The sequence below is a fragment of the Scyliorhinus canicula genome, chromosome 20 (assembly GCF_902713615.1).
Source record: "Scyliorhinus canicula chromosome 20, sScyCan1.1, whole genome shotgun sequence".
Taxonomy (NCBI): Eukaryota; Metazoa; Chordata; class Chondrichthyes; order Carcharhiniformes; family Scyliorhinidae; genus Scyliorhinus; species Scyliorhinus canicula.
The window spans coordinates 24,230,872-24,244,474 of record NC_052165.1 but is presented as its reverse complement, the minus strand read 5'-3'; the positions used below and the strand labels follow the sequence as shown (position 1 = coordinate 24,244,474).

The 13,603-nt window shown below is 43.2% G+C and overlaps 1 protein-coding gene across 1 annotated transcript in view; it reads right to left on the bottom strand.

Moving 5' to 3' along the window:
• Positions 1 to 12,826, bottom strand: part of LOC119954853 (zinc finger C3H1 domain-containing protein) — a 65,701-nt gene extending 52,875 nt beyond the window's left edge. The window contains 5 exon segments of the mRNA XM_038780435.1: positions 2,895 to 3,130; positions 6,454 to 6,685; positions 6,821 to 6,891; positions 6,969 to 7,373; positions 12,331 to 12,826. Coding sequence (XP_038636363.1) covers positions 2,895 to 3,130; positions 6,454 to 6,685; positions 6,821 to 6,891; positions 6,969 to 7,373; positions 12,331 to 12,793 — 1,407 coding nt within the window. The 5' untranslated portion in view covers positions 12,794 to 12,826.
• Between the last annotated feature and the right edge of the window lie 777 nt (positions 12,827 to 13,603).

The following is a 13,603-nucleotide window of genomic DNA, read 5'->3' as shown; positions in this document are numbered from 1 at the left end:
AGATAGTTTTTTGAAGAATAAAGAGATTAAGGGTTATGGTGTTCGGGCCGGAAATTGGAGCTGAATCCACAAAAGATCAGCCATGATCTAATTGAATGGCGGAGCAGGCTCGAGGGGCCAGATGGCCTACCCCTGTTCCTAGTTCTTATGTTTACAAATGACTTTCAGCTATGTGTTGGGGATGAAGAGAACACGATTGAGCTGGAAAAAAAGCACACAAAGACAGAGGTATTAAGATCAATAGACCAATCTCTGGACTGTCAGTTTGAGCCTTGGGAAGAGAATCGGTGAAATTGCGACGATTATGGGTGAAGGCTTGGAGAAAGCGAGTAGCTTTAAATAGGGTAGATGTCAACATACAAGTCAACCTTTAAAGTCTTGAAACATCCCTCCAAATTGGGGGTAGACTTGCATGTCAACCATTGGTGTGGATGGGGTGGTTGGCATCCTTGTCATTTGCCATGTGGTGCCTGCTCTATGGGCATGTCTTAAAATCTGACACATCTTTGTTACACAGCCTGTACTGTCTACTTAAGCTCTTTCACCCAGTTATAAAGTTCTGAGAATTTAAACATACATTTAATGGGGTGAAAAACTGAGACTGACTACTAATGCATGTTTGGCAAGGCAGGAGTTGATCCAAATTATACACAATATGTGCAAAAACATGATTTTTGGGGACAGAAAGGGAGGTTGTTTTATATACCTTGATCTACAGTACCTGGAGTCAGTGGTGGAAGAATGGAAATTAAGCAACAGATTGGCTCTGGTAGAATAATTGGAAAGTGTGCGGGGGAGTTTTATGGGATAGAAAAGTATTACTGAAACTGAAAAGAAGAACCGACAAGACAGTTGTGAAACTGGCCTCGTTATACAGTGTAGAAACCTGATCAAGAAGAGAGGAACAATGACGCAATGCAATATGGCTGGCTGTCATATTTTATTTTTCATGAACACAGAGATTGGATTGGATTTGTTTATTGTCACGTGTACTGAGGTACAGTGAAAAGCATTTTTCTGCGAACAGCTCAACAGATCATCAAGTACATTAAAAAAATACATAATAGGACATAACAGGGCAACACAAGGTACACAATGTAACTACATAACATCGGCATCGGGTGAAGCATACAGGGGTGTAGTGTTAATCAGGTCAGCCTATAAGAGGGATCTGGTAACAGCGGGGAAGATGTTTTAGGAGTCTGGTAACAGCAGGGAAGAAACTGTTTTTGAGTCTGGGAGTATGGATTAACAAGAAAAGACAAAAGCAAGAATCAGCACATCAGGAGTCAATGAAGATTGTGGGAGCACTGAAATAAATAGCAGAGAAAAAGTTAAAATGGTACGGCCATCCAATGTAGAGATAGAGAGGAAATATGGTGAGGTGAGTGATGGGAGATGGGAAGAAGAGAAAGATCTAAGATCAGGTGGAAAGAAGAAATAGCAGAGACTTAAACACAACAAGCTAGAAAGAGGAATGAGTGACAGGAGTGATGGTAGGGGCTGGTTTAGCATAGCGGGCTCAACAGCTGGTTTGTACTGCAGAAAGAGGCAGCATTACGGGTTCAATTCCCATACCGGCCTCCCCAAACAGGCGCCGGAATATGGCGACTAGGGGCTTTTCACAGTAACTTCATTGAAGCCGACTTGTGACAATAAGCGATTATTATTATTAGAAGGAAAAGGGTGATCAAACAGCATTTTTGAGAAACCTAGAATCCTTGAAATATACCTTTCAGCCAAAGGTTTTAGCCATCTGACCCAATATCTCATGTGGCTGGCTGTCATATTTATTTTATGATGCTCCGGTGAAGGACCTTGGGACGTTTTATTACAAATAAAAGTTGTTGGGTTCTGTTGAACGGTCATCGACATGAACATGAACTCTGCTTCTCTCCCCGTTGATGCTGCCTGGCCTGCTCAATATTTTGCTTTTATTTCAGATTTTCAGCGTCTGCAGTATTTTGCAATAAGCTATTGTTAATAGCCCATACCACAAAGCATCCACTGGTGCATGACTGAAACAAAATGTGGTTCATTCCTAAACCAGACTATAATGGCACACCTAATCTATGCACACTAAAATTTCTACAAAGTATTTCTGCTTTACTTTCAATGCCATATATAGGAGTACATTCAATTGTCAACAGGAACCCCACAATTAACTGACTGCAGAACTTTAGAATAAGGTAGATTCGAGCCCGAGACATAAATTGTTTTACACTCACCTGGTTGCATGCCATACAAACTAAATAAAGCATGTTAATAAACCGAATAGATAAACTACAATTCTCATTTGGACATGGGGGATAGATTGCCAATGCATCTAGGTTTCTTAGGTTTCACTTTTGATCCGAACAGCTTCAGCATTAAATTTATGCAAGTGGTCAACATTGAGTTTAACGGGGGCAGCACGGTGGCGCAGTGAGTAGCATTGCTGCCTCATGGTGCCAAGGTCCCAGGTTCGATCCCGGCTCTGGGTCACTGTCCATGTGGAGTTTGCACATTCTCCCTGTTTACATGTTGGTTTCGCCCCACAACCCAAAGATGTGCAGGGTAGGTGGATTGGCCACACTAAAATTGCACCTTAATTGGAAAAAAATGAATGGGGTACACTAAAATTTATTTTTTTAAAAACATTTGAATTTAACGGTATAGGGAAGTCTGGCTTCCATTTCCAATTATACAACAGATAACTCAAAACTGAAAACCCAACTTCAATTTACATGTGCCAAATCCATCTGAAACAGCAAGTCATGAATTAACATAGGGACTAATAATTAAAGCAATAAACATACAGAACAATGCAGTGTACATAGCATTGGTGACACCCAAGAAAACTGTATCAAAATCACCCCAGGATAAGTCAAATGGTCTAAGCGGTCAAGTCTTACCTTGCTACCAGACCTTCTTTTTCCTCCCACAAGTTTCATAAAACGATTGTACTGCTCCTCCTGATTGGAGAGATCACGAATCTTTCTGATTTCATCCTCACGTTTTTTTCGCTCTTCCTCTTCTAGTTGTTTTTTCTCCTCCTCTTCCCTTTTTTGCTTTTCCTGCTCTTTTTGCTGCTGCAACTTTTTCCACGCTCTTGTTTTCTGCCTTCGCAAAACCTGCTTTGTAGCAACAGCTAAAGAGAAAAGAGTTACAAAAAGATTAGTGGTGTAAATACAGCACACCAAGTTCGTATCGGCTGCTTCCATTATAAAAGTGGATAAGAGTTTACAATGAAAACACAAAAGCATAGCTAATGGATGTTTTAATATGTGGAATTATTTAGATCCACTCACCCCATTCAAATTATGCCTCCCCCCCACATTGCTGGTCTGATTTTGCCCATCGCTACCTAATCATTCCTTGGCTGTGCCAGATTGTTTCCTTGCCACCAAAATTGAAAATCCTTCTATCCCTGCACACCTACTTGCCCTGGAAACTCACTTCTAAATGCACTTTCAAATGCCTCAAACTGTAACATTTCATAAGTCTCAGTAATTCTGAAGCTGTCAATCCAGTTATCTATTTCCTCTCCCCACCTTGTTTTAATGTCCCCAGTAAAGCTTTGTCCGCTCACCCTGACCATTCTCCAGGTACAAATACCATCTTCACTCACTCAAGGTTGAAAGTCTGGTATATGAATCGTTTAGTCATCTAAAACCAAATCGGCTGAACCACATCAAGCACTGGGGGACTACTCGCATTAGTCAAATAATGCAGTCTTGCTAAATAATGCAGTCATGCAACTAAACCTAGTCAACATTCAAGATTGGGCTCCAAGTGACAAATAACATTCATGCCACACAAATAGAAGACAATCATATTCAGCAGAAGAAAATCTAACCACCTCCTCTTGATATTCTATGGCAAGTAACTCGCCTAGCTCCGCAGAAGCATCTCCACAGGCATGTCAGGAAGCTAATGGAATATTCTCCACTTAAGCGGAGAACTACAGCTCTAATAACAATGAAGGAGGTCAGTGACCAGGACAAGGTAGCCGGCTTGTTTGCACCTCCAAATTTGTTCCCTCCACAACTAGCACAGTGGCAGAAGTGTGTATCGTCTATAAAATGCACTGCAGCAACTTACCAAGGTTCTTCAACAGTACTTTTCAAACTACTGACCTCTACCACCTAGGATGACAAAGGCGGCAGACATAGGAATATCACAGCGCTAGGGACCCTGGTTCAATTCTGGCCTCAGGTAACTGCATGGAGTCGACACTTTCTCCCAGTGTCTGTAGGTTTCCTCTGGGTGCCCTGGTTTCCTCCCACAGTCCATGTTGTTCAGGTTAAGTGAATTGGCCATGCTAAATTGCCCCATAGTGTCCAAAAAGTTAGGTGGGCTTACTGGGTTACAGGGGTAGGATCAGGTCTGGGCCTAGGTAGGGTACTCTTTCCAAGGATCAGTGCAGACTCAACGTGCCGAATGGCCTCTTTCTGCACTGTAGAGATTCTATGATCATCACCTGCAAGCTTACATCCAAGTCGCACACCATCCTAACTTGGATGCACATTGCTGATCTTCACCGCTGAGTCAAATCCTTGAAGCTATGGTCTAACAAGAACCTGAGAGTACCTATACCACACGGGCAGCAGCAGTTCAATGCGACAGTGGTTCACCACCAGCTGCAAGGGTAATTATGGACAGGCAATAAATTCTGGCCGTCAGTGAAGTTCAAATCCCAGGAACAAATAGAAAACCCATTCATCCAGGTGACAAGATAACCCTAGATCATATTCTCTACAACCTCAGATATATTCTCTACAAGTCCACACCCCCATTTTTTCAACTTCCACTACATCCTGTAAGAGTATCACACATGTCTCTAAGTTCCAAGAATGACAACAATTCATTCACTAACCTCTTGCTGCTTCGTCCTTTGCCCACCAACCCAAATATTTCAAGGTTTCTGGCTCCCAGTTCTAGTCCTGAACCCACAAGCTTATTTTATTCCCTTTCTTGCGCCTCTTATGTTCCTGTTGCCCAATTTATTTCCCTTTAAACTGCTGACCGACACAAATTTTCCTAGCTCCCTCACTAGATCCCATTGTAAATGGTTCCCTCCCCATAAGTATCATTTCCTGCCCTTACAAAACTGCCATCCATCCCATCAAAAATCTTCCCTCCTTAGCCTTCAAGCTCCAGAATGCATCATCACCTCCCAAATCCACATCCAACGTTTCCACAAATCCATGTTTGAATCTCTTCAATCAGATCTCCCTATCCCAAAATATTCCTAATCAAAATCACAAATAACTTCCGAAATGGTGACTATGTTAAACTATTCCCCGTTATTCACCAATTTATTTGCAGACTTTGGCACGATAGCCAAAAGCCTCTCCACTCCCATCTAATGGGACTGCCTTTAGTTAATTTCAGTCTTACATTCACAATTGTATTCAGAGCATCTCCAGCAATGGCTTCTCCTTCACCACACCCTCCAGGCTGTCTGCCCCCATGTTACCTCGAGTATCATCCACATGGAAATCACTGTCTACTCTTCCTTCACACCTGATTCCATCAATTTCCTGCTGAAATCCTTATACACAAACCAGTGTATTCCATGTTCATCCAAAGCTCTAAGTTTCCTCACTGCTTCCCAGTATCTACACTTCCCTACATGACTCCCAGTACCTCAAATTTTAAATTCTCTAGTGTTTAAATCTCTTTTAGGGATTATGCTTTCCATTTTTTCAACTTTGACCAATTATGCGTTTCATCTTCTTTGCCCACTTTTGCAGACATGCTTTCAGCAATCGGAGCCCTTTGGGCTGGACTGCCCTCCCTAAACCTTTCTGCACCTTTACTTCCTTTTCCATAAAACCTCTTAAAACCCAACTCTGATCAGTTACCTTTTTAGTTCAATGTCCATTTTTTGTCTAATGCAGTGAAATACCTTGAGATATATTTGTACATTAACGACACTATATAATGGCAAGTTATATCTGCCTGAACACCATTTTTATCTTAAGATCCCATTTGGTCACGACTTCTTTGTAACATTTTTTTAAATTTAGAGTGCCCAATTCATTTTTTCCAATTAAGGGGCAATTTAGCGTGGCCAATCCCCCTACTTGCACATCTTTGGGTTTTGGGGGCGAAACCCACGCAAACACGGCGAGAACGTGCAAACTCCACACGGACAGTGACCCAGAGCCGGGATCGAACCTGGGACCTCGGTGCAGTGAGGCAACAGGGCTAACCCATTGCACCACCGTGCTGCCCTTTCTTTGTAACATTAATGGATAAAATAATAACTAAAGTAAAGCAAGCACTTATAAAAGGTGGTTTAAAAAATAAATCTCATGATAGGCCATATATCAAGTAGTCACTAAAATTGTAAAACTCAATAAATTATGCTATCCATTTACCCAAATAAATCTACTCTCTAGATTTAAGAAGCTGCATGTTCTATTAGTATTAAATAACTTTTATTTTCACAAATCTGAGTGTTACCTGCACTAAGAGGTTTCTTGACTGCTTGTTCTTTGGGGCTACTTTTGATTTTCTGCTGAGAGATTCTCGGTTTAGTCAGCTTCTCCTTGCTCTCCTTCATTACACATTGTTCCTTTTGTTGCCATTTCCGACTAGCTGACTGCAATGCAAGAAGGCGCAACTGGAGTTCTGACAACTCTTCCTCTTCCTCCTTCTCTTCCTCGAAATCATCATCCTCCACTCTGGAAATATCCTGTTAAATTTTATAAAATTAATATCCCTACAATAATACCGCTTATACCCTACTTCCAAAGTGATGCTGCTCAGATAGCACAAATAGAACTCTCCAATTGCAGATACTTTTACACAAATGTGAACAATTATTTACCTTGAAAGGGGATTCCACCAATAACCCTTTGCTATTTGAACTGGAATGGTCTGGATCTTTACTTTCACAATCTGAAAGAAAATACAGCCATGTTACTAGCAAATTTAGCTTTTGTTTAAATCATTTAATAAGGATGTGGTCTAGGTACCTAGTGTATTTGTTGCAGGCTCCAATGGTTCTGATTTATGGTCATCTTTGACCTGGTTGATTTGATCCATCTCAGCTGGTGCACGTAGCTTTTGTCGAAGAGGTTTTATTTCAAATGCCTGAAAGGCTTTCACCTGAGGTTTCTCTGTGGATAACAACTGTGAATTGTTCTTTTCAATACTGTTGGCTTCCATATTAACATTCCCAGACATAACACCTGCTTCCTCTTCCAGCAGGTTTTCTCCCTTTGTAGTTTGAGACATCTTTTCTTCTCTATTAAGACATTCCAGTTCCAGCTGAATCTCCTTATACTTCCTAAGCAGGTCTTCAAATGTCTCATCCATGTTATCTTCATTTCTATAGTAGTGAGCTGGTCTTCTTGATGGTGACCGCCCAAAGAATTTTGCTGAGTTAAATGTGAAGGAAACTTTCAATATCACTCAAATTTCCAACATGTCGCTGGAAAATGGAGCTATCAAAATCCTATGATCAGCATTTATACACATATATAAATTTAAAAACAAGTAATGGAGATATAAAATGTTTCTTATGGCGCACCCTCAATTTGGGCAATTCGTAAACTCTGCAGGGAAACTAAGCAACTGAGTTAGCAACTCTACTGAGGTTTACATAATACCATACACTTCCAGACTAGGCTGTTGGCCGAGGGATAGGAGGGCAAGAGAAAAAAAGCGAAAAACAGCTGCTCAAAGTAGCCCAAAATAAAATCTGGAAATTTTTTTTTTTTTTTTGAATTCTTTCATGGGATGTGGGCGCTGCTGAATAGATCAGTATTCATTGCCCATCCCTAATTTCCCTTGAACTGGAGTAGCTCAAGAGTCAACCACATTCAGTCAGACCAGGTAAGGATGGCAGATTTCCTTCCCTAAATGACATTAGTGAACCAGATTAGCTTTTACAACAACCGATAACCGTTTAATCCAGATTTATATTGAATTCAATTTCACCTTCTGCATTCGAGCTTTTCAGGATCTCTGGATTACTATTCTAAAAATGCTTTACAACCTTCCCCTCTCTTCATAAGCAAAAAAATGACTTTGCATTAGCAATTAAATGGCTCCCAAACTTTAAGTTGAAGGATCTTTTCAACTGGATCACAGATGTCCAATCTAATGGTGTTTTAATACTCATGATACAAAAGTGCTGCATGCAAAGGATGTTTTAATATTGCTTAAAAACACAATCAATTGCTTAAAGTAACAAATGGAGGACTATTTCACTGATAGTGAAGTAGATCAGACAAATCAAGTGAAGTAGATCAGACAAACCAGAAATAAAGTACAAGTAACTCCATAAACTGACTGATGCATGCCAACTGAATTGTTTTCAATGTGATTAAAATTCCCTGTTAATAACATATCTGCAAGCAGCTATTGAGCAAACTAGTATCAACAGGAGCCACATCATTTGTAGATGATTAATAGGCTCAAAGTCAGTTACCAATTCATAGTTCAAAAAAGGTGTCCCACAAACTGATGGGCTTCTTTCCTTCCAAATCCACAAGTCCTCACTTGAACAGGACATTATCAAATATGTTACAGACCAGTGCAAACCCAACAGTTTCCCAGTTATTTAATCACAAGACCATAAGACATGGGAGCAGAGTCTGGTCCAGCATTCGCTGATGCAAGGAATTCACATTATTGGAAGTAAATCAGCTTTTCCACAATTAAAATATGATTAAACTAATAAAACTAAGAGTTCATCAGACAATGCTGGAAAAACATAGACAAAGCATTAAAAATGGAACATGCTCACAGAGTCCAAATTAAATGCCCTCCCTGGCCTCTATCTTAACCCTCCTTTTATTCTGAAGTAAATGTGATACTCTGCTGGAAACCAGAGCAGCCAAGATGCACACCATAGAATCCCTACAGTGCAGGAGGCCACACAACCCATCGAGTCTGCACCACCCACTGAAAGAGCACGTGGGCCCACTCCCCTACCCTATCCCCACCTAACCGTTGAATGCTAAGGGGCAATTTAGCATGGCCAATGAACGTAATCTGCACATCTTTGGACCGTGGGAGGAAACCCATGCAGACACGGGGAGAAAGTGCAGACTCCAGTCACCCAAGGTGGGAGTCAAACACTGCTGCCCTTCATTAATTAAGAGGGCAAATGCATTCAGCCACTTCAGGTGTAGAATTTCTGCTCCATGTGCTTACAAGATAGTGCAGGAGGCCATTCGGCCCATCGAGTCTGCACCGACCCACTTAAGCCCTCACTTCCACCCTATCCCAATAACCCCATCTAACCTTTTTGGTCACTAAGGGCAATTTATCATGGCCAATCCACCTAACCTGCACATCTTTGGACTGTGGGAGGAAACCGGAGCACCTGGAGAATACCCACACAGACACAGGGAAAACGTGCAGACTCCGCACAGACAATGATCCAGCGGGGAATCAAACCTGGGACCCTGGCGCTGTGAAGCCACAGTGCTATCCACATGCTACCGTACTGCCCTACCGTGCAAAACTGACACAAACTACCTTGAATTTATTCCAAGTGGGCAGCTTGCCGTTTTCTTTTATTCTTCATATTTTTCTGATCTACGAGACATTATTTCAGATGCCCCCCCCCCCCAAAAAAGGTTTGTATAGATTTTGACACTATAGCTATACTCCTTCAATCACGATGTTGAATCAATTATGGAGACACACACAAACTAAACAAATAGTGAAACAAATTTGGCCCACTTGTATTCCTAGGTTCACCCCATCAAATCATTTAAAATCTCAAAGGCCATGGTCACACAAGGACAGATTTCTGTCAAGTCAAATCAAATCTCTTACCATTAAGTCAGTGTAAATGCAGAACATCCTGTGTAAAACGTACTAAAACAAGTTAGATTACAAACTTGTATAGCAGGGTATCTGTGCTTCAATAATCCAAAACAGCATATGGATTCACACCCCCAAATGAACCAGTGACTCATGGTTAAATGGTGAAGGGAAGCATCAGAACAAGAAATTTTCCGAAATTTATACACAACTATTCAATGTATTTTTGAAGAATTACTGACCGCTGGACAGTCAGCAGGGAGATATGTGAAATCATCAAATGAACTGATCGATAGGAAATGCTGCAAGTGGCATCATACTTGCGTTGTCCAAAACTTCCTGGAACTTGAGCATCACTCCACCAAAACCCTTCCAAGAATATTTAGTTCCCAGCCATCGAGATTATTAGTCTAGGAAGTGAAGTTGTTTGTGTTTCTGATGCCACTTAGACCATCACAAAATGTAGCTGGTGAGCTCCAATTCCTCATTCCCAATTTGTGGCATAATGCACATACCACAAAGAGAATGTGTTTGTCCTAAACAGCAGGTTGCAGAAGTAGGTGATGAATGGCCACTGTCAGATACTGCAGCAAAAAACAGATCAACTCATTATTTACTGGGCCAAGTGGTTTCTTTAAAAAAAAAAAAAAATTTTGAGTACCCAATTTTTTTTTTCCAATTAAGGGGCAATTTAGCATCGCCAATCCACCAAACATGCACATCTTTGGGTTGTGGGGGTGAAACCCACGGAGACATGGGGAGAATGTGCAAAATCCACACGGACAGTGACCCAGGGGCGGGATTGGAACCCGGGTCCTCAAGTGCCGCAGTCCCAGTTCATTCCACTGCGCCACATGCCACCCGAACCAAGTGGTTTCTACCATCTATCCTTTGAAAAACATGATAAACTGATGAGAACAAATTTTCCTGAGTTTCATATCAAAGCAGCTGTGTACTTGGGACAAGTGGCCAATCCTATGGTTCTGATCCACTCTTGCTCATTTTTCAAACAGTTTCACAAAATCAAGCATTTCATTGAGAATAATTGCATCAGAACTCTGACTCAGCTAAAAGACATTCTAATTACTGGCAAGCTACTGACCAATCGTAGCTCTTAAAGGGATACTGAAAGAAAATCAAAACCATCACTGAATGGGAAAAAATGGATTCCTAGTGCAAAAAGAAAGTGATCACACTGGGTTTGACAACACAGATAGTCAGAGAAATGAAACAAAGCAGACACCAGAATACAAGAATGAGTAGCCGAAGGAATGGCCTTTGTTTTCATACTATTCCAACTACAATAACAAGAATTAATCACAAAATAAGAAAGCACAGTCAACTAAGGAAAAAGTCTCAAGATTAATACAATGAAAATGAGAATCCAACATTAACTGGTTAGCTCTTCATGCTTTTATGAAAATGTTAAAGAACTCGGTATTCTAGGTATGATCCTGGTAAACTTTGCTGTGCATCGGACACTGATGCTGCAGCATATTAAAGTGAATTCTCAAGCAAATTTTAGCAACTTTGTCACTTGAGGGGAAGCAGAAAAATCTAATTTATGGCATCACCAACCAAATATCCCTGTTGCAGCGAATATCAGGTAATTACCGAAAAGAGAAACATTCAGCTCAACGTCCAAATCATGGTTTGATACAAGGAACCAAATTTCCACAGCAACGAGCAACAATAGACGAAAGCCAAATTACAAAATTAATTATGATGCATATTCTAAGCATGACATTGCGTGACACTGATTGCCACCTCAGCTATAACTGAAATACCTTCAAAATATCTAAAATTTGTACTTAGATATTTGTCAAATCATCCAAATGCAAGGAGCTAAGAAATGTATATGTCATACACATTTTAAGTTGGTTAATTGATATTTTCAGTCGTTTAGGCAAAGACACCACTCTGTATTGAAATAATCTGGCCACATCACCATATTAAACCCTGTAGTCAGTCATGGTGTACTATTCTTACATATGTGCACACACACACGTACATGTACGCTAGCATAAATTGCCATTTCGCAAATAAATCATGATGCTAAGATAAAGCAGACCATCAAATCTCTACTTTCCTGATTTCAGGTTTCAGCTGAATGCGCCCGTCACTTGCCCTCGAATTACTTTACACCAGCCATCCGTGAAGATGGCTGTTGAATTCTCATACACGAAGTTCACATCAGTGAGATCATGCGCCTCGCCATTCAGGGCTCAATGACAGCCTTACTCTTGAGCCACTATAGCATTATATTGTTGAAGGGCAGCCTGTAATCTAACTTTTACTCTCTCTGCCAAACAAAAATCATTAGACACCACCCGCCCGCCCGCCCCGCCGATCTCGGTTCGGATCAGGCGCTGGCAGCTGACCTGAGTCCGAGGAAAGTGTCAGTGGGTGGGTTTTTAAAAAAATGATGTCTCATCGGTTTCCTCCAATTTGCTTCGTCAGACGGGCCCAGGCCTTGTGGGGGGGGGGGGGGGGGGATCAGAGGCCGGAGCCTCCGGTTAACCGGGGAGGGGAGGGAGAGCGACGGGGAAAGGATACGTTTCCTGGGTGGGGAATCCCTGCGGATGTTGTTGTTTCCGATGAAGGTGGGCCCGGGTCTCCCTCTCTTACAGCCCCGAGGCCCTGGGGCTCCCGGGCAGCCCCCCCGGCCCCAGCGGCCGCGGCTCGAGCCTTCCCGAAAGCGGAAGCGGCCGAAGGTGCCGTGGCTCCTCTCCCAGAAGTTGGAGCGGGGCGAGTCGCCGAGGAGGGCGGGGGGAGGAGGGAGCGGCGGCGGGAAGCCCCGGTACGGCTCCTTGAGCCGGTACATAAGGCCGTTGCCCGAGCCCTGCGGCCGGTGGCCCTTGGGTCCCGCGCCCCCGCTGTTGCCGGGCCTCGGCTTGGGCGTGGAAGTCGAGAGGGACCGCGGGTCGGGGTAAACATTCTCGTCGTTGTCATCGTCGATCTCGCCGTCCTCCAGCTCGCCCTCTTCCTTGGGCGACAGCCGCTCGGCGCCCAGCTCCATGGCCGCTCCTGTCGCAAACTCCGTCACAGTCGCCGGAAGCGGATATGACGTGGCTTCCGCGGGGGGGGGCGGGGTCGGCCTCCGCGCGCATGCTCCGCCCGACTTCCGGGTGAGGCTGTGTTTGCGGTGGGGGCGGCCAGCAGCTCCCAGTGGGAGAGATTCCCCCTTCCTCCCGTCCCGGAATTGGCAGCAGCAGCCACTGTGTTCATTTTCAGACGACCAACCTTGCTGTGGGCCCTGCTCAGTAACCTGGCCTGTTTCCCCTCCATTCATTTCACAGGGGAGCTCCCTGTGCGCTATTTGGTTTCATGGTTCCCTCCTCAGGATAGTGGCTGTTGTTTCATTCATTGATTGTAAAGCATGCATCTGGCGGGGGCGGGGGCGGGGGCGGGCAAAGGTGCTCGCGGCAGCACGGTAGCATAGTGGTTAGCACAATTGTGTCACAGCTCCAGGGTCCCATGTTCAATTCCCGTCTTGGGTCACTTTCTGTGCGGAGTCTGCACGTTCTGTCGGTGTCTGCGTGGGTTTCCTCCGGGTGCTCCGGTTTCCTCCCACAGTCAAAAGATGTGCAGGCTAAGTGGATTGGCCGTGATAAATTGCCCTTAGTGTCCAAAATTGCCCTTAGTGTTGGGTGGGGTTACTGGGTTATAGGGATAGGGTGGGGGTGTGGATTTGGGTCGGGTGCTCTTTCCAAGAGCCGGTGCAGACTCGATGGGCTGAATGGCTTCCTTCTGCACTGTAAATTCTATAAATGCAAGTTTATGTTTCATACCGTTGAAATCACTTTTCAAGGTTGACTTCTGGTGGCAG